Source organism: Ictidomys tridecemlineatus, chromosome 8 (assembly GCF_052094955.1).
Source record: "Ictidomys tridecemlineatus isolate mIctTri1 chromosome 8, mIctTri1.hap1, whole genome shotgun sequence".
NCBI classification, from domain to species: Eukaryota; Metazoa; Chordata; class Mammalia; order Rodentia; family Sciuridae; genus Ictidomys; species Ictidomys tridecemlineatus.
The window spans coordinates 7651884-7679495 of NC_135484.1; the positions used below are offsets into that span (position 1 = coordinate 7651884).

General features: G+C 40.9%; 2 protein-coding genes and 2 non-coding genes across 4 annotated transcripts; 3 read left to right on the plus strand and 1 right to left on the minus strand.

Annotated features, from left to right (window-relative positions):
- Window positions 1-278: 278 nt before the first annotated feature.
- Tcp1 (t-complex 1) lies at window positions 279-9405 on the plus strand. The gene is made up of 12 exons (XM_005321418.4): window positions 279-513; window positions 1079-1164; window positions 1333-1461; window positions 2608-2705; window positions 3250-3360; window positions 3757-3938; window positions 4169-4295; window positions 7215-7390; window positions 7750-7873; window positions 8292-8484; window positions 8614-8777; window positions 9103-9405. Exons 1-12 carry the CDS (start codon window positions 450-452, stop codon window positions 9317-9319), a joined length of 1671 nt encoding a protein of 556 aa, XP_005321475.2. The 5' UTR covers window positions 279-449; the 3' UTR covers window positions 9320-9405.
- On the plus strand, window positions 2853-2992 carry LOC120889379 (small nucleolar RNA SNORA29). Its single transcript, XR_005733286.1, has one exon. It is a non-coding gene; the product is annotated as a small nucleolar RNA SNORA29 (small nucleolar RNA).
- LOC120889374 (small nucleolar RNA SNORA20) lies at window positions 7929-8056 on the plus strand. Its single transcript, XR_005733281.1, has one exon. It is a non-coding gene; the product is annotated as a small nucleolar RNA SNORA20 (small nucleolar RNA).
- Acat2 (acetyl-CoA acetyltransferase 2) lies at window positions 9313-27556 on the minus strand. Its single transcript, XM_005321419.4, has 9 exons — window positions 27400-27556; window positions 26627-26761; window positions 23865-24046; window positions 21493-21610; window positions 12505-12648; window positions 11720-11842; window positions 10675-10829; window positions 10068-10178; window positions 9313-9676 (listed from the first exon to the last, which is right to left on the minus strand). The coding sequence occupies exons 1-9, from the start codon at window positions 27452-27454 to the stop codon at window positions 9506-9508; spliced, it is 1194 nt and encodes a 397-aa protein (XP_005321476.2). The 5' UTR covers window positions 27455-27556; the 3' UTR covers window positions 9313-9505.
- Between the last annotated feature and the right edge of the window lie 56 nt (window positions 27557-27612).

Here is a 27612-nt window from a genome sequence, read left to right on the forward strand (position 1 = left end):
CAATTTCAAACTCCGCCCCACTGTCCAACTTTTCCAGAAGATACGAGAATGTGCACACGCGCATGCGTAACCTTGCCCGCAGAAGAGTACTTCCTACTTCCAGCGTCCTCCAACTCCTGACAACCGTTCCTCCCTCAGCGTCCTTTCTCTTCCGGTCTCTAATTGGGCAAAATTACTGAACCTGCCCCTTTTTGGTCCTCTGATTTCCGTTGAGTTGAAGCTGGTTTTCCTGTTTCTCCCGGTTCCCGCCCTTCTTTTCCCGCCAGGCCTTGCGGCCGAGCCTGAGGAGTGAGGCAGCGGGCGGGGCGGAGTTACCCAGCAGCCCCCGCGGCGCCGCTCGGGTCTCTCCACGCCGCCGCCACTTCTCTAGTGGCCACCGCCCGGCCTGGGGATTAAGATACGGGTTGCCCGCGGTGTGAGTGAAATTCGACGCAAACCCTGCCGCGAAGATGGAGGGGCCTTTGTCCGTGTTTGGGGACCGCAGCACTGGGGAGGCCATCCGCTCCCAGAACGGTAAGGGCGGGCGAGGCCTGAGCCTGCCCGGGCGGCCCGCGGCTCCCTGCCCTCGCCCTCGCGTCTCCCTCGGCGGAAGGGGCTCCCGAGGGCGCGGCCCGGTGCGACCCGGGCGGTTGTCGCCGTGCGGGGCCTCGCCGTCGGGGAGGACGCCAAGGGCGCCGCCGGCGTTCCCAACTCGCGGGAGCGGTGCGGAGACACGTGCCCGCCGCCCGCGCCCCCTTTTGTCCGTCGGGGATCGTCCACCAGCGACTAGGCCCAGTCGGAACTGCAGGCGGGCGAGTGCCCGCGTAGTTCGGGGCGACGTGTTCCCGCGGAAGTCGCCCCGACCCTCGGCGACTGCCGTAGAATAACGGGACGCCCAGCCGGGCAGCGAACCCTTAAAAACGGGACGTCCCTCCTACGCTCAGGACGAAATTTGCCCGTCCCCTTCCTTAGGACGCGTTTGTAGAACCGAGCAGTTTGGAGCTTGTGAGATGTTATTGTGCTTCTGTGGGTGAGATGACTGTCCTTTAGAGCTGTGCATTTCTGATTTTACTGTACTTTTTTCATTAACTGTCTACAGTTATGGCTGCAGCTTCTATTGCCAATATCGTTAAGAGTTCTCTTGGTCCAGTTGGCTTGGATAAAATGTTGGTGGATGATATTGGTGTAAGTATATCTGTTGTGTTGATTGCTCTAAAAAGAAAAGATATGAAGTTTTTTTTTTTTTCTGCAAGTTGTTTTCTTCAGAACCTGATATTGGAAAGTATATCAAAGATGAATGTGTCATAATAAGGATATCTGAATTTATCTCACTTTTCCTGGAAATTTCCGTAGGATGTAACCATTACAAACGATGGTGCTACCATCCTGAAGTTACTGGAGGTAGAACATCCTGCTGCTAAAGTTCTTTGTGAGCTGGCTGATCTGCAGGACAAAGAAGTTGGAGATGGAACTACCTCAGTGGTAGGTAGTCGCCTGGGAGAGGGGCTAAAGAATAATTATTTTTATCCCATTTGAAGCTGTGGGCCAGAAATAAGTTATATATTTAAAAAGGAAAACGGTATGTTTCTCAAGCAGTGCTTCAGAAACAAAACTTGATAATTATAGCTAGTTTGAGCAATAAAAGTAGAAAAGAAACTCAAACTAATTAAATTCAGCGTCATTTTAAATATTGGATTTCACACGTTTGGGGGACTTTTTTTTCTCTTAGTATTAATACATAAGGGTTTTTTTTTTTTTTTTTATGGCTTCTGAAATGTATTTTCTCTTACCCACCATCACCTGAGGCTTGGAAATGTCTAAAATCTTTGCTATTGTAATTATCTAAAGAACCCCGTGACCCAGCTGGTGGTCTATACCTGTAATCACAGCAGCTTGCAAGGTTGTGAGACTGGGAGATCACAAATTCAAAGCCAGTCTCTGGCAATTTAGCCAGACCCTGTCTCTAAATAAAATACAAAAAAGGGTTGAGATGTGGCTCAGTTGTTGAGTGCCCCTTGGTTCAGTCCCCAGTATCCCTGTACCCAAAAAAGGGGGAGTAGGGCTAGGGATATGGCTCAGTGGTTAAATGCTCCTGGGTTCAAACTCCACCAAAAGGAGGAGGGAAAAATGAAGGAGAGGATGATATATGTTTTTTTAAAAAATACTATTTATTTATTTTGCATGCAAAAGGCAGTCATAATGATTGGATGTAGCAAGCAGTCTGCCTCCAAACTATATCCTTAGCTCTAAAAGCCTAATTAAAAGACATTTTTAGCATTCCTTAAAAGGAGTTAACCCAAAAGTCTAAAACAGTCCAAGTCATTTCAATAGCAATTTAGCTTCCATTGGGCATTTAATCTCTAAAGGTAATAGATGTATTTGTTGTCTTCCGTTTTACTGATGAACTAGTTTCTTAGAACATTTTTCTGACTTTCATCTGTTGGGTTTGGCCATTGACATACAGAATATTTTGTAATGTTTTCCTTTTTTCATATTTTTAATAGCCACTTATTCATTTCTCCATCACTCACCATTCTGGTTAATAATACCTGACGACTTTAGTGTTGCTTTTGTGGGTGCATGATATATCCAGTGCCAGACATCTTAGCATGACTGTTTTCTCAACAGGTTATTATTGCAGCAGAACTTCTGAAAAATGCAGATGAATTGGTCAAACAGAAAATTCATCCCACATCAGTTATTAGTGGCTATCGACTTGCTTGCAAGTAAGATTGTTTGCATTCTCAGGAATTTTTTATTTGACACAGTAGTTATAAATAGTGTTTTAACGTTTTGATTAATAATTAAATTTTGGTTTGAAAAAGTTGTGTTTTAACAACCAAGTAACACTTGAACTAGAGCCAGTAATGTTTTTTCCCATATGACTACCACATTTTCTTCTAATAATAGACTTTAGTGGCTATGCTTATGGGATAGATTAAAGTTGCCATGATCTGAAGAGGGAGGATTTTCAAGTGTTCTCCTTCTATATGAAATGGCTGAACAAAAAGTCCTTTCCTTTCAAATTTTGAAACTGTTACATGTGATTAACATTAGGGCTGGGATTGTGGCTCAGAGGAGAGCACTGGCCTCGCATCGCATATGTGAGGCACTGGGTTCGATCCTCAGCACCACATAAAAATAAAAAAAAGATATTGTGTCCACTCATAACTAAAAAATAAATATAAAAAGTGTCTTTTTTAATGTGATAACATTAAAAGGTTTGAGTACTGAATTGGCTTTTTTTTTTCTGTCCATTATTTTAAACAGGGAAGCAGTGCGCTATATCAGTGAAAACTTAATTATTAACACAGATGAACTTGGAAGAGATTGCCTGATTAATGCTGCTAAGACTTCCATGTCTTCCAAAATTATTGGAATGTATCCTTGCATCCAAGTAAAGTTTAGCACCCCTACCCCTTTGGTGGGTAGAGTGCAAGGGATTGAACCTGATTTAGGTTTGGGGGGGTTTTTTTAAACAGTAAAAGTTTTAAATATCAATTTAATGCAAATTGATAAATCTGTCAGAGACATGACATTGTGTTGAAATTGCCTGTTGTTTTCTTTGTATTTCAAGGGTAAAAATATAATGTAAAGCATGTGTAAGTGATATGAATTGTGGATGGTGATAAGTAATAAGCCACTTTGGTAAATTTTTTTTCTTTGATGAAATTGCTAAAAAGAAAGTCACTTTCAATTGCCTTTGATTTTTTTTTTTTTTTTTTATGTGTACCCTTTGTTCATTCGTTCTGTTGTTATCCTTAACTATCAGCTTAGAGATGGTGATTTCTTCTCTAATATGGTAGTAGATGCTGTACTTGCTATTAAATACACAGATATAAGAGGCCAGCCTCGCTATCCTATCAATTCTGTTAATATTCTGAAAGCCCATGGGAGAAGTCAGATGGAGAGCATGCTGATCAGTGGCTATGCACTTAACTGTGTGGTGGGATCTCAGGGTAAGGTTTGAGATTTAATCATAGAATGAGATTTCTATAGTTAAAATACATCTTTTGTAACTTGAGCACATAAAAAAAGTTAAGATGAGTGGAAATTAAAAGAAATTATCTCCCCTTAATGCCTTTATATTTAAGGCTTAATAATTTTTATTCTTTTAATTTTAGGAATAGGTGTATTATATGAACTGAATATTGTTATAGTTATCACAAAATATTATGTTCACTTATAGGCATGCCCAAGAGAATAGTTAATGCAAAAATTGCTTGCCTTGACTTCAGCCTACAGAAAACAAAAATGAAGCTTGGTGTACAAGTGATTATTACAGACCCTGAAAAATTGGACCAAATTAGACAGAGGTATGTTGAGGGGTTGTTTTGTTTTGTTTTTTAATCTATTAGTACTGGGGATTGAACACAGGTTCTTGGCGACCACTGAGCCACATCCCCAGCCTTATTTTGTATTTTATTTAAAGACTGGGTCTCACTGCGTTGCTTAGCAACTCAATTTTGCTGAGGCTGGATTTGAACTTGTGATCCTCCTGCCTCAGCCTTCCTCTGCCAGGACTACAGATACGCATCACTGCACCTGGCGCTATATTGAGAGATTTTTTACCTTTGTTAGGAGTGTTTGTAAAACTCCTGACAGTAGACTGGAAAGAATGAGTTTTCTCATAGGACAGAACAGTCATCATTCTGATGGCTTACAGTGTGGCAGAACATAGTATTTACAGAACTGGACTTTAAGTCAGAGTTTTGGAAAACTTAACATTTACCCAAATCAAACTGTTCTACATGAACCTCTAGGAAAAAAATAGGAAATGTGATGATGTTTTAAAAGGGATTTGGGGTGCTATGACTTCTGTGAAAATTGAACTTTTTGTGGAATTTTTGGCTTTATGAATTGATTTGAGATTAAAGGTATAAAAGCCAAGAACCTATTTCCTCAAAGAAGCAGTTCAGACTTTTTGTTACTGTATACTGGATACTATGGACTGCAGATGGTGTTACTCGATTGGCATACAGGAAGAGCTAGTTGTGAAGGTAGTTTGCTCCCAGGGATTTTGCTGGCTTTCTTCCACTTTATCCACATTCATTTTTTTATTATTATTACTATTATTTTTAACATGTAGTAACTACATATTTGAGTGCAGTGTGGCTTCACTTTGGGTAATGATCAGACCAGGATAATCATCATCTGTTGCCTCAGACATTTATTTGTATTGGGAACATTCAGAATCCTCTCTGCAGTTAGTTGTTCTTCCTGTCCCTATACCCATTAAACTTTTTGCATCTCTCCCCCACACCCTTCCCAGACTTTGATATCTGCTGTTCTATTCTCTACTTCTTCTTGGAAGTGTATTTTTATTTTAATTTATTTATTTACTTTTTGCTATTTGGTTACTTTGAATAAACAACTAACCAAAGACTGCAAGAAATCTTTGCCAAAAGCTAGAAATGCTGCCCATCTTCGAAATCTATATGCATGTGTATCCTTTTACTCTTTCCTTCTATCATAGGGGAATTCTCCAGCAGTATGTTTTCCAGAGTCTGTTCCCTTAAAGCCCTCCTTCATTGATTGTTCTTTAACAACTGCATCTTTAACTCAACTCTTCCTTTGCTGGATTCCACTTGGAGCTCTCCTGTCCTTAAAGCTTTTTGCTCATCCACCTGATACAGTTATTCCCTGTCCTTTCTTATCAAGCAGGTGCCACAAGAGTGATATAAACATGTTTGCTGGGACTTTACTTTTCGATCCCTTTTTCATCCCTCTTCTCCAGTGTCAGGGTCACTAATAATAACACTAGCATGAAGGTCAGTTGACATCTTCAGCCTCCTTTTTCTTGATCTTTATCAAGCCTTTGGCCAATTCTGTCTTAACATGCCTTTAAAGAGGGGAGGCTTTCCCTCAATCTGGGTTATTCCCAGTCTTTGTCTTCTTGGGCTTACACAGTTTCTGCTATGTATACAACTGTAATGTGAGTTCTGAATATAGAGATGGAATTATTTCTTTGGCTTTGTAGCCTTGGTTCTTCAGTATCTGGTACACAGTACTTATTTAGTAGACCGGGTGAGTAAGTAGTACTCTATACAATAATAAACAAGCTAAGTATGGTGGTACATACTTGTAGTCTGTAGTCTCACCTGAGAGGCAGAGGCAATAAGTATGGTAAGTCTACAGGCGAGTAACAGTCGTTTTTGATCATTTAAGTTTTATGTACTGTGCTTGATTGTGCTTTAATACAACTGATAAGTGTCATTAGTTTATAATAATCGTCACTACATACGTGTGTCCACTGCATTGTGACAAGATAGCTGCTATAATGCTAGTAGGTGATAAGGATTTTTCAGCTTCATTATAATTTTTTATAGGACCACTGTTGTTTATTTGGCCTGTCATTGACCAAAATGAATGCATGATTGACTATTTGAAAAAAATCTTTGAATAATCTCATCTACTCCATGACTTCAATTGTATATTGACTTTGAATCTGTATTTCCTTACTAGAGTTGCTTATGATTTATATACTGACTTCCTCTTTGTAGCCTTCCCTGAATAACAGAGACTTTAAACTTACAACATCCCAAACTGTGCTCTTTATTTTCCAACCTGCCCCAAGCCCATACCTCCCATTTACCTGTGCCTGTAGTTTGACTTTCGTTCATGCTGTGGGTCCTCATGAGAGATACTTCTGTCTCTCCAGTTACTGTCCCCTTGTCTTCAGTCCTTAATCTTTCCACTGCAACTTTCATATGGACATTGGCATCCTTTTGAAAATACAGATTCAAAGGATAGCGGGGTATGGTTCAGAGGTACAGTATTTGGTACTTACCTAACATGCATGAGGCCCTGGGTTCAGGTCCTCACTCCATGTAAAAAGAGATTTGGTAATACTACTGTTGCTTAGAAACACCAGCATCTTAGCCATCTAGACTCTTTAATCTATAAGATTCTTGAAGGCAGGGCCTCTTATTTCTTTCTAACCATACTTGATAGGAACTCAAATTGGAGTTGAGGAGAGCAAAGTGGTTAATTTTAATTTTGCTTCTGGGTAGGAAAGAACAGTTGATATAACTTAGCCTACAGTTATTTCATGGTAAGTATTTTGGAGTTTTTATTTTGTGGTGCTGGTAATTGAACCCAAGTCTTTGTGCATGCTAAGCAAGCACTGCACAATTGAGCTACACTAATCTTTGTGAAAAGTATTTGACGGAAGTTAAGAGTTGTAGTATTAAAAAACAGAAAGTAACGAGTTAACGAAAATACTTTCTCTGTAGAGAATCAGATATCACCAAGGAGAGAATTCAGAAGATCCTGGCAACTGGTGCCAACGTTATTCTGACCACTGGTGGAATTGATGATATGTGTCTGAAGTACTTTGTGGAGGCTGGCGCCATGGCAGTTAGAAGAGTTTTGAAAAAGGATCTTAAGCGTATTGCTAAAGCTTCTGGAGGTACTACAACCGCAAGATCTTGAATAAAAAACCTTGTGTTGATATGCATTCCCTGGCACAAGCCTTACATTGGAGTACTGGCACTGAGTAGCTTCAAAAACACTCAGCACTGGCAACAATAAATATAGAGCTATTTTTCATGAACTGGAAAAGTTCTTTAGTTTGTTGGGAATTCATAAACTGATTTTATTCACTTCAAAATGATATAGTTTCATGTTAGTATAAAATATAACTCTTATTAATTATCTGATAATTAGCTGTAAACCTTTAATTTGTAATGCATCACTTTTATCATAAATGTTTCTTAAGACTTTAATATCATGGGAAACAATATTTAGAGATCTTCTTAACTCCTATAGCAACTATTCTGTCAACCCTGGCCAATTTGGAAGGTGAAGAAACTTTTGAAGCTACAATGTTGGGACAAGCAGAAGAAGTGGTCCAGGAGAGAATTTGTGATGATGAATTAATCTTAATCAAAAAGTAAGAACTATTTTCCAAATTAAAGCTATACAGATTTCATTGAGTAAAAAATTTCCTTCCCATTTATTTGCTGCTATAGTCTCTCAGTGATATAAGCAGTTATACGCGTGGGATAAAACAATATTGGGCCATTGTAAATTGAGGTGAAGTTACTTTCATCTCTTCTGCATGGTCTAGACAGTGTTTTATATTTTATATATATATATTCTTTTGTTTGGACAAATGCTCTACCACTGAGCCACAACCCCAGCCCTCTTTTTTCACTTTTTACCATGCTGGGGATTGAACCCCAATTCCTTGAGCTTGCTAGACAACTGTGGTAGAGCTATCACAAAGCTACATCCCAGCCCTAGACATTCTTTTTGTACAGTATTCATAAATGTTCTTTTTTAACAGTTTCACTTTTTGTTCTTATTAGTACTAAGGCACGAACATCTGCATCGATTATTTTACGTGGAGCAAATGATTTCATGTGTGATGAGATGGAGCGCTCTTTACATGATGCTCTTTGTGTGGTGAAAAGAGTTTTGGAGTCGAAATCTGTCGTTCCTGGTGGGGGTGCTGTAGAAGCAGCCCTTTCCATTTACCTTGAAAACTATGCAACCAGCATGGTAAGAGTTGATTTTCAAGAGGGGCTATAATTGGCATTTTGTTAACATGCTTTGTCTGGGATCTTAATTGCTGCTGTGAACCTTAGGATTTTCCTTTTTGAAAAGAACCTAATTATCTTCTCCTTTTAGGGCTCTCGGGAACAGCTTGCTATTGCAGAGTTTGCAAGATCTCTTCTTGTTATTCCTAATACACTGGCAGTTAATGCTGCCCAAGACTCCATAGATCTGGTTGCAAAGTTAAGAGCTTTTCATAATGAGGCTCAAGTTAATCCAGAACGTAAAAATCTAAAATGGTAAGCATATAGTTTTTCTCCTTTTCACAGTGATCATCATGAGAACATTGTAACGTATAGGCAATAGTAATCATCTTCTAGGAAGGACCAGTGTTTGTATTTGGGCTTTCATTGACCAAAATGTTATCATGCAGCACATAACGTGTTTTAGATGTCTGGGAACAGGGTTTCTTCCTTTTTGTATTGCACAGTGCTGTGTTTGTTAAGTGTAACCATAAAGCCAGTATTTCTCAAGATTAATATTTGAATGGAATAATTGGAATTAACAGGCCACCTAAGCAACCTGTGGGAAATCATTTAATCAGTTATTTCACCTTAATTGTAGGATTGGTCTTGATTTGATCAATGGTAAACCTCGAGACAACAAGCAAGCAGGAGTGTTTGAACCAACCGTAGTTAAAGTGAAGAGCTTGAAATTTGCAACAGAAGCGGCAATTACCATTCTTCGGATTGATGACCTTATTAAATTACACCCAGAAAGTAAAGATGATAAGCATGGAGGTTATGAAGATGCTGTTCACTCTGGAGCCCTTGATGACTGATCTGAATCTCCCTTTTATTTATAACAATGTTGAATGCAATGTCTTATACCTTGAGTAGTATACATTAAAGTACAGCATGCTATCAACTTCTGTTTTGTGAAGATGGTCTCCATCCTCACTTTGGTTATCACAAACTATTAGTTTAAAAAGTTCAGGTTGCTTTAAGTAGTGTGGTTGTTAAGTATTTCATCCTCTCTGAACACACATTGCTATTCCCATCCCACCTCCCACACACAGGGCAGCAACACCACGGGTTCCACCAGTTCTCTCCAATGTGTGTAACAGCGTCACAAGAATTCTACAGCCAGATGCTCCAAGAGGATGGCCCAAGGCGATGGCCCCTCCCTCAATGTTGACCTAAGAAGAAAAAGATTTTTCTTAGATCCCTTGATCTCCAGATAGAGATTAAAATCCCAAATATCTTTGTCCACTTAAGTGTCAAAACTTTCAAGCTCAATTTTCATCATGACTGCTTAGAAATAAAATCATAACCTTTGATATGCATTGGTGACAACCTTTGTTATTTTTTTAAATATTTTGTAGTTGTTGATGGACCTTTATTTGTATGTGGTGCTGAGAATCTAACCCAGTGCTTCATGCATGCTAAGCAAGTGCGTTACCACTGAGCCACAACCACAGTTCCCCCTTTGTTAAACTAATATAGTCATGCTTTGTAAGAAAAAAAGCAGACAACCCTAAAAATATCTAATTTCATATTTTCATTATACTGGTTTTTCTTTTTATTTACCTTCTCTGGGTTTAATCCAAGTTCTTTAGCTATTGCAGCAGAGACAGCTGCAAAGGCTTCATTAATTTCAAACAGATCAACATCTTCCAGGGACCAGCCTGCCTTTGCAACCTAAAGAAAGATAAATGGGATATAGGTCTGGTTGAAAGGCTTAAAGTTAAACCTTGTTTGTTGACTTACGAAGATAATGTTCCACATTTAAGGATCTCTTAAATTACCACTATGTGGTGTTCCTAGATCAGCCCAATGATTTAGTTCTATCCAAAAGGTTAAGGGTGTGCTGTTTAAAAACATCCCTCAAAAATTCCAAATTCATAAATATTATAACCAGTAGCGTCAGTAATGTCCATGTAAGGTGATGGAATAGAAAAGAGCCGAATGCTGCTCTTCATGGTAAGAAACAACTCAAAGCTACCAATAAGGACTTGTGTTTTACAAAGGGAAAGAGCCGATGAAACCTGACAAAACCAAGCACAATCCTGGCATCCCAAGTAGTAGAAAGACTAAGCAGAAATTAGAAGTGAAGTGAACTGAATACAGAAACACAGATTATTGGTCTAAAGAGTTCTTACCTAGAGTGAAGGATGAGATCTAAAGTTACACTTACAGCTTGCTTTATGGCTGGAATAGGTCCTGTTCCCATGATGGAAGGTTCCACACCTACTTGTGACCAAGAAACAATCTCTGCTAAAGGTGAAAGCCCACGATTGTTAGCTTCTGACTTCTTCATGAGAACCACAGCTGCTGCACCATCATTTATTCCTATAAAATGTAAGCGACTTCATTTCCGCGATGCTCATTAATTTTACTTAAAAGAATTTCACTTTTCCATTTGAAGACATTAAATTACTTGGCCATCTTGGCAAAGCCATTTGCCACAATTCAGACTTTAGAAAAGCTATTTGGGGCTAGGAATGTGGCTCAGTGGTAGAGCATTTGTGAAACATGCATGGGGCCCTGGGTTTGAGCCCCAATACTAAAAAAAACGTGAATCGGTATGTTTGACCCTGCATGGTGGCATGTGCCTGTGATTCCAACCATAAGAGGCTGAGGCAGGAGGATCACAACTTAAAGGCCAGCCTGAGCAACTTAGCGAGACCTTGTCAAAAAAAAAAAAAAAAAAAAAGCATTGTGGATGCAGCTTTGGTAAAGTGCCTTGGTTCAGTTACCATACTGGAAAAAAGAGATAAGAATGGAGAGGTTATAGCAGTGGAGTAGTAGAGACTTAGGAAGTCTCTACTGGAATAAATATACTCAGGAATCACAGAAGGGTACTAGGAATTTCTGTATTAGAAAAGCATAAAGGCAGCTGTATATCTTTTTTTCCTTTTTTTTTTTAAGAGAATTTTTAATATTCTTTAGTTTTCAGCAGACACAACATCTTTGTATGTGGTGCTGAGGATCGAACCCGGGCCACAAGCATGCCAGGCGAGCACGCTACCACTTGGGTCACATCCCCAGCCTTGTACTGCATTTTCTATGTCTAGTTGGACTACCAAGAAATCAAATTCAATATAGGTTAATGATCAAATAGAATTCTTCCTTAAACTAAAATGAATTTTAAGAACCATTTTGTGTATAAAAAAGTATTCACTTCACTTGTTAGACCTTGCATAAAATATATCTCCCCAGATACCCATCAAAAATTGAACCTGAAGCATTAGCTGGGGTGACGGTTCCTGTTCCATCCGTAACAAAGTAGGGCTTTAGCTTGGACATGGCTTCAAGGTTACTCCCATGGCGAGGAAACTCGTCTGTTTTAACTTCAGTGAGACCTACAAGAAGAGAAGCCAAGATTTAGATTGAGTGTCCTGGGAATGATAGGTTTCCCAGAAATGAGGATTCATATTTGGCAGAAAGATTGTTAATATATACCCACTCATTCCAATAGAAGAAAAGTACAATTACTATACGTTCCAAATTCGTAACCTTTCCTAAGGGAGATGTAAAAGCAAAAGGTGCTAGAGTTTGCATCATAGCACTTTTGGCTGGTTAAAACTGAGTGAATCAGGAAGTCTTACAGCCAATCTCAAGATTGCCTGGAGGTAAGATGTCAGTTATCAATGAAGGAACTTGATTGCAGCATTCTGTGTTAGACAATGACATGTGACCATTCTCTAGAAGATCCATTCTCTAGAATATGAGTCAACACAGAAGCAACAGGAATTAATGGATGTTGACTTCTGAGAAGGTTTAGTTTAGCTTATATGGGAAATTGGTCAGCTGTTGCCCCTTAATAATCACAAGCCAATGGCTGATAACAGTTTTCTATGTTACCATGTCCCATAAATACAGCATCTCCTCTCCCCTACATTCAGATATAACCAGGATATATCCTTGCAATCTGAAAAACCTAAGATAAAAATGTATAAAAATTCCTATATATGATTCTTACTATAAATAGGTCAAGGTTTAAATTATGGTTTTTATTACCCACCTTTTCTAGAAGATACAAATACTGGTACAATCTCTTTATCAAAATGGCCAGCTTTCTGTGCATTCTCTGTCCTGTTCTGGGACAGAACTGCAACCTTGTCCTGATCTTCTCGACTCACTTGCCATTTTTTGGCTACATTTTCAGCTGTGGAAAAACAAAGTAAAACCCAACATTTTCCTAAACTGGCTTTTGGTAGTTCAAGCTGTCCACACTTAAAGCAGTGCTGACCACACCTACTAGCAGGCTTCCTAGTGGGCTGAGGTGCAATGCTGGGCGTTGTCTGTAATGCCCTGTCCTGGCAGCGATCTGAAAATGCTGCAATGACTCAGGCCATTTTTGCCCCATTTGCTTTAACATTCTCTTTCCAAACTATCTGAGTAAAAGCTGGAGATACACTGTCCTTTCACCCCTGAATTTTAATTTCAGTGTACATGTCCCAAAAACAAGGCCTTTTTTTTTTTTTTAACATAACCACAGTTATAAAAATCAGAAAATTTAATACTACTGTCTAATTCTTGGTCCCTATTCAAATTTAACCTATCATCCTACTAGTCAATAGGAAGATATTTTCTTCTTCAGTACAGAATCCAATTCAGGAGTATGTATTACATCATTTAACTATTCATCTCTGGTATCCTTTAATCTGGAACATTCTTTAGACTACCTTTTTTTTTTTTTTTTTTTTTAGAATTTTTTTTTTAATATTTATTTTTTAGTTCTCGGCAGACACAACATCTTTGTTGGTATGTGGTGCTGAGGATCGAACCCGGGCCGCACGCATGCTAGGCGAGCGCGCTACCGCTTGAGCCACATCCCCAGCCCCTTTAGACTACCTTTGTGTTTCATAAACTTGCTCTTCCAGCTCTGAGATTCTTCAGCATGGTCTGCTCTATGAAAAGGACTTTGAACTACACATTTTCTTTTTCCTCTTTAACTGGAAATTTGAACCCAGGGCCTTGTGCATGTTAAATTTGAGGAGCACGGGCCAGCTATTTTATCAAATGTCCTCAATTTGGGTTGTCTCATGTTTCCTCAAGCTTATATGTGACAATTTTGCTTAAAGGCAGAATACCACCAAATGATGGCATGATCTTTCAGGAATCTTGTCAGAACATGAGAGTAATCAATGTATCCCAGGTGATGTCAGATTTGGTCCCTAGTTACAGTGGTATCTGCCAGGTTTCTAACTCTACAGGTACTATTTTTCCATTTATAATTAATCAGTAAGTTATGGGAAGTTGTTCTAAGTCTAGCAAAATATCTTCTTATTAAACTTCTTCATTAGTTTTAGCTTTCATTCATGATTTCTAATGCCAACATTCCTTTGATATGGACTAACTGGTTTTATATCAAAAAGAAGAGTTTGCCTTTACAGACACTACTGAAATTAAAGCCTCAACCCCAGTACAATAATAGTGGATGATCTCAACACACCTCTCCCATCAGTATATTACTCATCCAAACATAAATGCAGTAAAGATTCTTTGGACCTAAAAAATTTAAATCAAATGGACTTAACAGACATCTATAGAACATTTCATTTGACATCAGTTTAATATACTTTCTTCTTATCTGCTCGTGAAAACATCCAAAATAGAACATATTTGAGGCCACAAAGCAACTCAGCATATACAGACACACAGAAAAAGATACAAGTCCATGCATCTTATCTGATCATAATAAAATGAAATTAGGAAAAAAAACTAGAAAAACTATTTTAACACATGGAGATTTAACAACACACTTATGAATGATGAATAAGTGATAGAAGAAATTGGGAGAAATTTAAAAATTCTTAGAATCCAATGAGAATTGTGATATAACATACCAGAACCTCTGGGACATTATTAGAACAGTTCTAATGAAAGGTTAATAAAATAAGTACTTGTCACTCCGTTTCTCTATATGCTTAACAAAACACTGTTGAAATCTTAAGAACTGTTTGCTAATCTTGTTCACAGAATTGTTCCCAGAATGTGCTGTCCCCAACTGTGGACTGTCTGCTAATCTTGTTCCCAGAAAGAGCTGTCTCCAACTTCCAAACTACAAAATGTAACTTCTCTCCCTGCCCTCTCCAAGGAAAGTATATAAGCTCTGCTTAAGCTGTTCTCAGGGCTCTATCTCTCTTTGCTATAGAGAGCTCTGGGCCCCAGCATGCTGGTCTCCAAATAAACCCACCCTTTTGCTGTTGCATAAGACAGTCTTTTGTGGTCTCTTCCTCTGACGTTTCGCCGGACCCTTACACTAAGAAGAAAGATAGCTGAGTGTCACGTCACATAAGAAAATCAGAGAGAACCCAAATAAATCTAATGATGCATTTGACTTGAGGGTCTTGAAAAAGAATAAACCAATTCCAAAACCAATAGATGGAAGGAAATAATTATCAGAGTCAAAAATCAATGAAATTGAGAAAAACATCTAAAAAGGAACAATGAACAAAGAATCGTTTCTTTGAAAAAGATAAACAAGATTGATTAGCCCATAGCCTAACAAAAGAAAAAGACCCAAATTGATACAATTAGAGATGAAAAAGGAGAAATCACCACAGACATCACAGAAATTCAAAGGATATTAGGGATTGTTTTGAAAACTCCAATAAATTGGAAACCAAGAAGAAATGGATACATTTCTAGATATATATGACCTACTAAAGTTGAATTAAGAGAACAAAAAACACCTAAACAGACCAATAACAAGTAAATGAACATCTAGGAATAACCTAACCAAGGAGATGAAGGACCTCTACAATGAATATTAGAAATTGAAGACAACCCAAGAAAATGGAAAGACCCTCCATGTTCATGGATAATTAATATTGTTAAAATGGCCATTTTGCCAAAATCGATATACAGATTCAATGTAATCTCCATCAAAATACCAATGACATTCTTCACAGAACTAGATAAAGCAGTCCTAAGATTCATTTGAAAGAATAAAAGACTCAGAATAGCCAAAGCAATTTTTTTTTAAATATTTTTTTAGTTGGACACAATACCTTTATTTTACTTATTTATTTTTATGGAACCCAATACCCCGCATGTGCTAGGTGAGTGCTCTACTGCTGAGCCACAACCCCAGCCCAAGCCAAAGCAATTCTAAGTAAAAAAAAAAAAAATAAAAATAAAAAAATAAAAAAAATTCTGGAAACATCACAATACCTGACCTCAAATTATACTATAGAGCTATAGTAACAAAAACTGTAAGTGCTGGCATAAAACAGACAATTAACCAATGGTACAGAATAGAAGACAGAGACAAACCCACTCAGATACAGTCATCTGACCCTTGACTAAGGTGCTGAAAACACTAGAGAAGAAAAAGAGCCTTTTTAACAAATGGTGTTATTCATATGTAGAATAATGAGATTAGCTCTACCCTGGATCAAAGACCTAGGAATAAGATCAGAAACTGCAACTTCTAGAAGAAAATGTGGGGTCAACATTCTAACATATAGGTGCAAGCAATAACTTTTGTCAATAAGACTCTAAAAGCTCAGGAAATAATGCCAAAAATTAATATATGGATGGCATCAAATTAAAAGCTTCTGCACAGAAAAAAAGAAAAGAAAAACACCAACAATATGAAGAGAACCTATAGAATGGGAGAGAACCTTTGCTACTCTTCTGACAAAGGATTAATATACAGAATATTTAAAGAACTAAAAAAACTTAACACCAAAAAACCAAATAACCCAATTAATAAATGGGCAAATGAACTAAACTGACTAAATTGACAGTTCTCAAAAGAAGAAATACAAAAAAATGGTCAACAAATACATGCAAATGTTCAACAAAGTTAGCAATTGGGAAAATGAAATCAAAACTACATTGAGATTTAGATTTCATCAACACCAGTCACAATGGCAGTCATCAGGAATACAAACAATAATAAATGCTTGAGAGTATGTGGAGAAAAAATGAACACCTTTACACTGATGGTGGGATTGTAAATCAGTACAACCACTGTGGAAATCACTGCAGAGATTCCTCAGAAGACTAGAAATGGAACCATGTGACACAGCTATACCACTTCTTGGTATTTATCCTGAAGAATTAAAGTCGTCATACTATAGCATACACACATACCCATGCTGATGGTAGCAAAATTCACAATAGCCCAACTAGGGAAACAGCCTAGGTGTCTGTCAATGGATGACTGGATAAAGACAATGCGGTACATATACACAATACAGTTTTATTCACCCACACAGAAGAATGAAATTATATCATTTACAGGAAAATAAATAAACTGGAGAACACTATGTTAAGTGAAATAAGCCAAACTCTGAAAGTCAAGGGTCGTATGCCTTCTCTCACATGCAAAAGTGGAGAGGAAAAAGGAAAAGGTGGTAGGGTATGGAATCTCATGAAAGTCAAAGGGAGATCAGGAGAGTAAAGAAAAGAGCCAGGGGGAGGCAGGAGGGGAGAACCACTGGGGAATGATATTGGCCAAATAATATTGTTATGTTGTCATGTGCATGTAGGAACATGTAACAATGAATTCCACCATTGCATACAACTATAGTACCCCAATAAAAAATATGGAGATGGGTGCAGTGGCACACACCTATAATCCCACCAACTCAGGAGACTGACGTAGGAGAATCACAGATTCAAAGCCAGCCTCAAAAACTTAGCAAGGCCCTCTCACCATAAAATTTTTTAAAAGGGCTGGGATGTATCTCAGTGGCAAAGTGTCCTTGCATTCAATTCCTATCACCAAAAAAAAAAAAAAAAGCATGAGTTATTTTGATTTACCAATTGCATTGTCAATAAACATAAAACCAGGGGCCTTCTAGATAGCTGGCTAATATGTAACGTGGAGTGCAAAAAAAATAGTTAAGTACCAGTGCCGCAGTCTGGCAGGGCACAAAATAATCGAGCCTCCACGAGGCACTTGTAGGTTCCAACAGGAACAACTTTATTGCCCGAACTCAGCCAGCACTCCACGCGCCTCCCTGGGAACTCTCTCACCCTCCACCGGGCTCCACCCGAACTCAACGGGCACCCCACAGAACTCCACTGGGGACTCCAAAGTAGCAGGCGCCTGAGGCAGCAGAAGCCGCCCTATTGTCCGACAGCAGGGTCCATATACAACTCAATACACAGCCTGTTTCAATCCAGCATCATCCAGTCACAGCAATTATAATTTAATTATCATCATCTTAATGGCTTGCTGGCTCACCTCTTAACCACTCCTTTTGGCTGGCTGTGGCTCTCAGCATACCAGAAGTAATGGTTTGTATCTGATACTGCCTCTACTACAGAAAGAACCACTCTTTGGAGGCCCTGTTTCCTCATTTGGTAAATGAGGAGACTGATCCAGAAAACCTGGGGTACATCTCAATTCTATTACTATTGGTTTTTTTTTGGGGGGGAGGTATGGGAATTTGAACCCAGGGCCACTTAACCACGGAGCCATATCCCCAATCCGAGTAGGTCCCTTCTCTAACATATCTGATGTCAAGGATTCACAAAGTGGAGAGAATACTTATTTCATTTCATTAAAGAGGAATTATGCATCTAAGTAGGGATATAAAAATGATTAGCAAGTTGGGAAGATGGCAGAGTAGGGGTCCCCATGCACTAACTGTTCCTCCACAGAAAAGAAACAAAACAACAGCAATGTAACTGCTTGAGGGAAAGTGGCCATGGTGACCACTGACATTGACAGAGAAAACCAGACCTGATGAAAACCAGAAACCAGGGAGAAGAAAGCCAAAGAAGCAGAAGACCCCAGCACCTGGCACGGGGCAACTGGGGAAGGGGATGCTCCCCACTGGGGGGTGGGGTGAAGGTGAAAAAGAGTCACAGCATGACCAGGAAGGCTGCAACCTTTGGACAAATAGCTTAAGTAAATAAGTGACCTGGAGACCGCACAATAAGCCAGCTTCAGAGAAGGAATTCAGTGCATTCCCAGCCTCTCAGAAGCTACAGCCAGAAGCCATCTTGAGAAAGATCCTGTTATATGCAACTATACTACTGTAGGGGTACAAAAGCTGGCATAAACACAATCTCCAGGGCTGGGGATGTGGCTCAAGCAGAAATGCGCTCACCTGGCATGCGTGGGGCGCTGGGTTCGATCCTCAGCACCACATAAAAATAAAATAAAGATGTGGTGTCCACCAAAAACTGAAAAGAAAAAACAAAAACAAAAAAAACCTACATTCTCCAGTAACACCCAGCTATGTTGACTGGAAATGCAGTCACATGAGACACTCCTGGTTTGGGGCAGTGTCACCAATACAAACTTGCCAAGAGCTTTACACTGCTGAGAGCACTCTGGAATCAGTGGTTTCAGTGAACCTGGCTCCTGTGATGGGGAGCAATACCAGTTGGTCTGGTTTCTGCAGGGCCCAGGTCTGAAGGCACTGGGATTGAGGATAGCAGATCACCTGGTTCCCGGGATCCTCAATCAGCCCAGAACTCAGTGATTCAATTGCCACTCCCACTTTGGGAGGCTCTGACATTTGCCACAATTCTGGGTCACAGACTAAAAACCTCCAGAACAAATATACTCCTGGGACAGGTGGCTTTCCACCTAAACTTGGTGAGAAGTTCTTGACTGCCACAGCCCAGCATTTGCCAGGCCCTGGATGTGCAGGCTAAAACCTCTGAAGAGAATATACCTCTGGCACAGCCGACATCTGCATTAACTCCCTGGGCAAGAAAGATCTGACACAGCCTGCATGCACCCCAACTGGTTTGAGAGCTGAGGAAATTCCAGCAAACTACAGCCCCCATCCCCGACCCTCACCCAGTACTTGGTGGATTCCAACCCTAGGAGACCCAGGGAGATGACGGGCACAGCTCATGACCAGCGGCCCTCACTGAGCCCTTCCTGAGCACCTTGGCCAGGAGGAATTATTGACTCCTGTTATTTTTTTGTCATTGTTACTTTTTATTATTTATTTTCTTTTAGTCTGTTACTTTATTTCATTTTAAATTTTTAAGTGCCTTTCTCATTTTTTTCCTTTTTATTTCTATTTGTATCACTATCTTTCTCTTCCTTCTCCTTTTTATTTTTTTATGTAAGTATTCTCCCCGTGGTGTTTTGTCTGTTTTCGTTTTGCTTTATTCTCTCTCTTTTTCTTCCAGTGCTGAAATTGGGCTCAAGGCCTCATGCACACTAGGACAGACGCTCAGCCTCTGAGCTACAACAGAAGTCCGCTCAAATCCTGGCAGAAAGTTCTACTTAAAGAAGAGGGACATGAGCCCTAAGCTGTGAACCTGTCCCCATGCTGGATCCCAGGCAGAAAACTCCACAGTGGTGCAGAGAGAAGACGCACAACAGTGGCTGACATCGCATCTAAGTGGGTCCTCTACATCAACCACAGCCATACCTGACCCACTGTACAGGGCTGGTAGGACGGTAGGCAATTCCCACAGAGGAGCCGTGAATCTAGCTGCTGCCCTTCCTGGTGAAGCACCCAGATCTGCACTAGTCTCCAGTAAAGAGAACAAGAGCTTTAGGGCCAGGTGCTGTAGCGCACACCTGTATCCCAGAGGCCCTAAACAACTCAGTGAGACCCTATCTCTACATAAAATATTAAAAAACGGGCTAGGGATGGCTCAGTGGTTAAGTGTCCCTGGGTCCAATCCCCGGTACCAGAAAAAGAGCTTCAGGTGCTTCAACACAACAGAAGCAGCCAGCATCATAATCATTTATAACAGAGCTATTATGAATAGCATCTGGAAATCTCCAGCTCCTGATAGGACTGCCACTCTCATGATAGAAGTGGCCACAGAGACACATCCCACATATTGTGCTGCCCACCCACTCTGAAGCACCAGAGCGTCTCTTGGTATTGCCCACTCTGAAACATACACTCTGTGCAAACCCACAAATCACAACTAAAGAAGCTACAGGGAGATTACACACTACGGAGTCCAGATGAAAATAAACTCAACACATTCAACAAACCAATATCCCATGTTTCGCTAGCAGAAGAAAGCCTCATACTAAGAAGGACACCACATAAAAGTGGAAGAGAGATTAATCCCAACAGATTTGCAAATCTCAACATAGAAATACAAGAAATAGAAGAAAAAAAAAAGGTAATGTCACCTAAAGTTCATAACTCCATAATAACAGATTTCAGAAATATTAAAGTGGATGAAATACTAAACAAGGAATTCAAAAGAATGATTTTAAGCACTCAAACAGTTGAATGAATTGAAGAAAACAATGCAGAATGTGAATGAACAGTTCAAAAATATAGATTTTGAAAAAGAACCAAAGAGAAATCTTTGAAAAGAAATGAAAAACTCATTTGAAAGCCTCAAGAACAGTGGATTAAACAAAAGAAAGTATTGAAGCTTGAAGACAGATGACCTAAAAGTGGAGGAGGGATTAAAAGGGACTCTTAGGGGTTAGGAGGAGGTTCAAGCAGCAGCAGCCAAAGCTACACCAGCAGCATTCCAGCAAGTGGTTTCCAGGGGACACTCTCAGGAGCGCTGCCCTGTGACGTTTCCTACTTTGTTCTTGATTATTCTCTTCACTTTCTTTGCCTTCGTGTATTAAAATAATCAAAATCTGTCATCTTGGCTTTCTTTTCTCTGGCTTCAGTCTTCTTGGCCCACTTTGTGGCCACACACTTTGTACTGATAGCTGCCTTCTGCCAGGCCCATGGGACATAGTGCTGGGGGACACTGTGTGGGAACTTAAGGATGGAGTCAGTTAGCCCAGGCATTTGGGAGGCACGGCCTACTTCCTTGCCTGAACACACTCCATCCTCCAAAGCCCTGTTCTGAACACTGGCATCTACAACTGTGACCACTTTCTGGCATGAGGCCCAAAGGAAATGTAGGCTAGCAGCCGATCACCATAAAGCACTGAACACCATACACTTATCAGGGTCCTCTGGGTGCCATTCCACACTCAGCTTTCCAGTCAAGACAAAGGTCAAGTAGGCTGGCTGCTGGATGTGGAGGTTGACTTGTTTCAACCTTTTTAAAGTTAGTGTATTCTCAGCTACCTCTGCCTTACCTGTGATACCCATATGATAGTTGTGAAATGCATCTGTCAGACCATCGCAGAGTATACTGTCAGCCAGCGGCATCTCCCCCATTTTTACTCCTGTTCTCAAGTGAGCCAAATGAGGAGCCTGGAAACAAGAAATAAAAGTGGATTTAAGCCAGAAACAGTGGCACATGCCTGTAATCCCAGCTACTCAGGAGGCTGAGGAAAAGGATCACAAGTTCAAGCAGTCTGGGCAACTTAGCAAAACCCTATCTCAAAATAAAAGCAAAGAAAAAAAGAGGCGGGCTGGGGCTGTAGCTCAGCACGAAATGCTCCCAGGTTCAATCCCTGGTCCATAAAAAAGGGAATGACTACTCTCCCATCTACCACTACCACGGCTCCCTCAACCCTGTCCATTTGGTGTCTTATTTCCTTAAGAATCCCATTTGTAGCCAGGTATAGTGATGCATACCTGTAATCCCAGCTACTCAAGAGGCTGAGGCAGGAGGAATCAAAGTTCAAGGCCAGAATGCACAATTTAATAAGATCAAAATAAAATTAAAAGAAGTTGAGGATATAGCTCAGCGGTAGAGGGCTTGAGTTCAACTCCCAGTACCACCACCCCCTCAAAAAAAAGAAACAGAATCCCATTATTCTTTCCAGAGAGGGAACTAATTATCTGTAAATTGAAGCATTCACCTAAGGGCTTCCATAATGCTAACAATGTGTTACTTATTTTGACAGGAGACATAATATATATAATGAGAATAAGTAGGTTGACTAATAAGAGGGATTTCTGGGTAGAAATTTGTTCACTTCCACCAACTCACTGGCACCTGTAACCGAATGGAAAGAGTAATGGGCTTGGATCCAAAGGACTTGTATTTAGCCAGGCAGAGTGGCACATGCCCAAGTTCCAGCACTCAGGAAGCTGATTCAAAAGGAGCTCAGGATTTTGAGATCTGCCTGGGAAACACAGCAAGACCCCTTCTCAAGCTGGGCACAGTGGCACTTGACTGTAATTCCAGTGGCTGGGGAGGCTGAGGTAGGAGGATCGAGAGTTCAAAGTAAGCCTCAGGAATGGTGAGGCGTTAAGCAACTCAGGGCTGGGGATGTGGCTCAGTGGTCAAGTGTCCCCGAGTTCAATCCCTGGTACCAAAAAACAAAAAAGACCCATCTCAGAGAAACAAAACAAAACAAAAGCTGTGCTTAAATGCCGACTCTGGGCATCGATTTTCTTCCCCATAAATTGGGAATAATGTCATCAATCCTACTGGGCTTTTGTGACGATATGTACAAAAGCACTTAAGAAAGTATATCATGGGCTGGGGATGTGGCTCAAGCCGTAGCACAGTCGCCTGGCATGCATGCGGCCAGGGTTCGATCCTCAGCACCACATACCAACAAAGATGTTGTGTCTGCCAATAACTAAAAAATAAATAATAAAAAATTCTCTCTCTCTCTCTCTCCTCTCTTAAAAAAAAAAAAAAAAAGAGAGTTTAAAGTTTGACTGAGCAACGTAGGGAAGCCTTAAGCAATTCACCAAACTCTTGTCTATAAATAAAATACATTAAAAAAAAAAAAAAGAAAGTATATCATAGGATCCCATCAAAATCACTGATCATTTTTGCTACCTTCATTCTGCCTCTTTCTGACTCTCTGCAATAGGTGAGAACTGGCCTCCGACTAGTGGATTCCCAGATCAGACCTGAGCCGCCTCAGTAGAAAGCAGGGGATATCCTTTGTCTTTTCACCTCTGTAGCAATTAGAGGATGTGACTTAGTGAGACAATTCCCACCTGGCAAACCTACTGGAGAAGAGCACTGCTTTGCGGTTCTCTTTTCCACATTGTTTACCTCCAAAAGGTCAACAAAGTCTGGTCCCTGGGTTTCTCCTTGTCATATGCAGGAAGATAAAAGTTAACATTTAGGGGCTGGGGATGTGGCTCAAGTGGTAGTGCGCTCGCCTAGCATGCATGAGGCACTGGGTTCGATTCTCAGCACCACATAAAAATAAAATAAAGATATTGTGTCCACCTAAAACTAAAAATAAATGCTAAAAAAATTTAACATCTAATTTTAACTTTCTTCAAAATGGAAAGAAATTTAAAACCAAGGACACAACTAACATTATGAGTTTGATTCAGAAAATACTGTATGCTTCAGTAACAATACTTTGGAAAAAATGGGTTCTGTTCCAGTTGAGAGGTTTTTTCTTCAAATGGAATTTCCCTTCCAATTTGAAGACTAATACACACTTAGGTAGGGTCAAGGTTGAGTCCAATTTTTGTTGGCTTACTATTGATTACAGTTCTGATACGAATCAGCTTATTCTGCAATAGTATGGGCACAAGTTTATCAGTGAGAGGTCACTGAGAGGCATTTTTTCAAAGGACTTACCTTGCTCATACTTTCCATGCCTCCTGCAACCACAATGCTGGAGTCACCAACCCTGATAGACTGGGCTGCAAGACACACAGCTTTTAGACCTGACCCACAGACCATTTGGCAGCTCCACGCTGGAACAGAGTATGGAATCCCGGCACCCATACTGGCTTGTCTAGCAGGATTTTGCCCACAACCTGGAAGAAGAACAGAAAACTCTACACAATCAAGGAGAAAGATAAAATATCAGGGTGCAACTACATGTAAAATTGCCAACTATGCCACCTGCCACTTTTGAAAGCCCACAGCTAAGTTGCACTGAAATCACAAAGGCCTATAAGTCTCCATGAGTCAGTCTAGCCCTTGAATATATATTGCCTTGTACTGCTCTTCAGATATTTAACAGATAGAAGCTTTCTCCTCCACAAAGAAATTCTTAATACCTTAAAAAGACAAAACCCTAAATTTAGGAAATGATTACTGAACATAATAGTGCTAGCATTTAATAGAATGAAAATGAGGATTCCTATCTGACACAGTGCTTATCCCTAACTGTTAAATTAGTGCCTGGCACACAGTAGGTGCTCATTAAATATTTATTACATGATTGTGGAAGATACCTGGTTTAAGAAGTATGGTGGATCTGTGTCTGCGTGCTACCTCCACTTCAAACTGTGACCTTGGGAAGTTACTTGACCTCTCAAAGTCTCATTTACTCATTTGTAAAATGCAGATACTAGGATTCAACACATTTATTAAAAGGATTAAGTGAGGCAAAAGGGAAACACTTAGCATAGAGTTTAGAGGCCCTGCACTTAGTAGGCCTTCAATAAACAAAGCTGGGGTTTTTTGTTTTAGGGGTTTTTTTTGTTTTTTTAACCAGGGATTGAACCCAAGGGCACTCAACCACTGAGCCACATTTCAAGTTTTTTATTTTGAAACAGGGTCTCATTAAGTTGCTTAGAGCCTCTCTAAGTTGCTGAGGCTGTCTTTCAACTTGTGATCCTCCCAGCCACTGGGATTACAGGCATGCACCACCATGCCCAAGTTCACAACCATATATTTTTTTTTTATTTTTTAAAATTATTTAATTACATTTTTAGTTGTAAATGGACACAATACCTTTATTTTATTTATTTATGTGATGCTGAGGTTTGAACCCAGTGTCTTACACATGCTAGGCAAGTGTTCTACCACTGAGCCACAGCCCCAACCCCCACAATCGTTTATTTTTATCATAATTATGTAAGATATACTATAGAAGTCAGTGAAACAGCTGGGTAGGTATCAGTCACACACTTATAATCCCAGCAGCTTGGGAGGCTGAGACAAGAAAGCCAACCTCAGCAAAAAGCAAGGCACTGAGCAACTCAGTGAGACCCTGTCTCTAAATAAAATACAAAAAGAAAACAGGGCTGGGATGTGGCACAGTGCTCAAGTGGCCCTGAGTTCAATCCCTGGTATCAAAAAAAAAAAAAGAAGTCAATGAAACATGGAAGGAGGTATGAGAGAAACCAGTAGTGAAGCACCCTATGAAAAATGAAAAAATCTGAATTACAGGTCTGGGAAAACAGGAAGGAGGAAGGGGCCAGAACACAATCAGGCTGAGGTTGTTACAGTCATACTTTAAAGTCCTGGAGAGTCATGATAAAGTGTCACAATTCATACAAATCTATTAAGGTTCATAAGGAGAAAGAAGCTGAGCAGAATTAGGAAGAGGAACTTCAAATATAGGTAGAGTATGTCTGTTCTGAAGATACAAAATCCTCCAAAATGTAAAACTTTTTGAGTGCTGACATGTCATAATATTCCACACATGATCTAATGTGACAGGTCAAAGTTAAAAGTCAGGTTCCCAAGGGAAAAAAAACACCTTCCAGGCTCTTTAGCTGTGACACAAACTTTTCATGAACCAATTAAAAATATTATATAAAATTACCTTCAGGCTGTATGTATAAAGCATATATGAAACATAAATGAATTTCATGTTCAGACTTGAGTCCCAGCCTCAACATATCTCAGTATGTATACGCAAATATTTCAAAATTTGAAAAAAAAAAAAAACACACAAATTGAAAACACTTCTGGTCCCAAGCATTTTAAGTAAGGGATATTCAACCTGTACACAGAAAAATGCATCAGGTCTCAGACAGGGTAGGGGCAGAAGTTAGTTTTGGGTATTATGAATTATTACTACAATTAATTAGAATTTATAGTATTGAGTGAATATGAACTAATATTTTTGTTTTTTTTGGTGCGGGAAAGTGAACCCATTACCACAAACATGGTAACCATGCACTCTACCACTAAGCTACACTCCTAGATCCCCAAAATGAGTATTAATATCAAATTAGGTATGGTCACTGATCACTGATTTATAAACCCAGCAGGAACTGGAAGTACGATGGGGGCATTCTCAGGACTCATCTTCCTCCAGTCAGTGATAAGCACAATGCAGACACATAGGAGGAATGTAATACATTTTCACTGATGTGTGGAGGACAATGCATTTCTTCTATGTATCAGGCTGGCCCTGCTTCTAAGGAATGGAAAGGCAGTGTAGGTTAGTGATGTAGGATCATTCAAGAAAAGCATGTAAAGAAGCCGAATCCTGAGCTGAAGAAGTTACAAGGCTGGGAGAAGGAAGATAGGATAAATCCTAGCAGGGGGAATTTGGGGCAAATATATGGAGGCAATTGTGTGTGGTGTGTGCGCGGGGCGGGGGGCGGGGCTGTTTCTAATAAACCTATCATTTCCTGAGGTCACTCAGGAGTTACCTGCTGCCAAAACATGTCCCAATATAACCTCGGAAACCTCTTCCGGAGCCACTGTGGCCCTTTTCAGGACTTCTTTGATGACAGCCGAGCCCAGGTCCTGGACAGGCACAGTAGATAAGGCACCATTGAATGAGCCTACAAAGAATTGTGGAGAGAGCAGAGATCTGAACCCTGGGCGCGCTGCAGAAGCCCACCACGCGCTTCGGGACTCCAGTAGCCTGAGCCAGGGCGATGGGCGCCATCTAGAAAGACCACGGGAGGTGTGGATGCGGCCCCACGCTGCCCAAACAAAAGCAGCCGGCGCTCTGGCGGGCCAAGGGTTCTGCCGCACTAAGGAGGTGGAGGCAACCACAGCTGATGGTCGCTTTACCAGACCCGCTCCGCCCAGTGCCTGGGCTCAGACCACCAGTGGTTCAGCCCCATCGACCACAAGCTGACAGATGGCGCCTCCCGGAGCTGGCCAATCAGGGGTCTCTCAAGAAGGCGCCTCCCTGTGCCAGCCAATAGGAGGGCTTGGCAGCACAGTGGCTCTACCACGAGGAGCCAATTCGAGGACGAGGGGCGGAGCGAGCGCAGCAGGCGAGCAGGGGGCGGCGCCGCAGGCCCGGGCTAGGGAGACGCTGGGCGCCGGAGCCGTCCGGCAGTACTGGGGGTCGCGACCGGACTATGACCCCTCCTGTCCACCCTTTTCCCACACCACACAGGCCCGATCCTCGGCGCGACTACTGAAGCGCAGGGTGCCCGGACCCCGCGCCTACCCGCCAGCCACTCACCTATGACTGTCCGCGCCGCCGAGACGATGACCACGGGGTCTGAGCCTGCATTCATCTTGCCACGACCGCCTCTGCCCAGCGCCGCCTGTGAGTGCGGTAAAGCTCTTCCCCGCGGCTCTCAGGCCGCGCCTGGGGGCGGAGCCTGAGGCAGCCCCGCCCCCGTCGCCTCCGCGTGGTCCGCTCTGCGCAGGCGCGAGCCCGGGGGGTGGCTGC

Bases quoted from the DNA above. Each gene is read 5' to 3' on its own strand.
- Acat2 (XM_005321419.4), bottom strand. From the start codon at position 27,454: ATGAATGCAGGCTCAGACCCCGTGGTCATCGTCTCGGCGGCGCGGACA. The intron at 26,762-27,399 runs GTGAGTGGCTGG...AATTCTTTGTAG, and splicing joins GGCGGCGCGGACAGTCATAG to GCTCATTCAATGGTGCCTTA. The intron at 12,649-21,492 runs GTAAGGCAGAGG...GTTTTTCCACAG, and splicing joins CTATCATATGGGTATCACAG to CTGAAAATGTAGCCAAAAAA.
- Tcp1 (XM_005321418.4), top strand. From the start codon at position 450: ATGGAGGGGCCTTTGTCCGTGTTTGGGGACCGCAGCACTGGGGAGGCC. The intron at 514-1,078 runs GTAAGGGCGGGC...AACTGTCTACAG, and splicing joins GGCCATCCGCTCCCAGAACG to TTATGGCTGCAGCTTCTATT. The intron at 8,485-8,613 runs GTAAGAGTTGAT...TTCTCCTTTTAG, and splicing joins AAAACTATGCAACCAGCATG to GGCTCTCGGGAACAGCTTGC.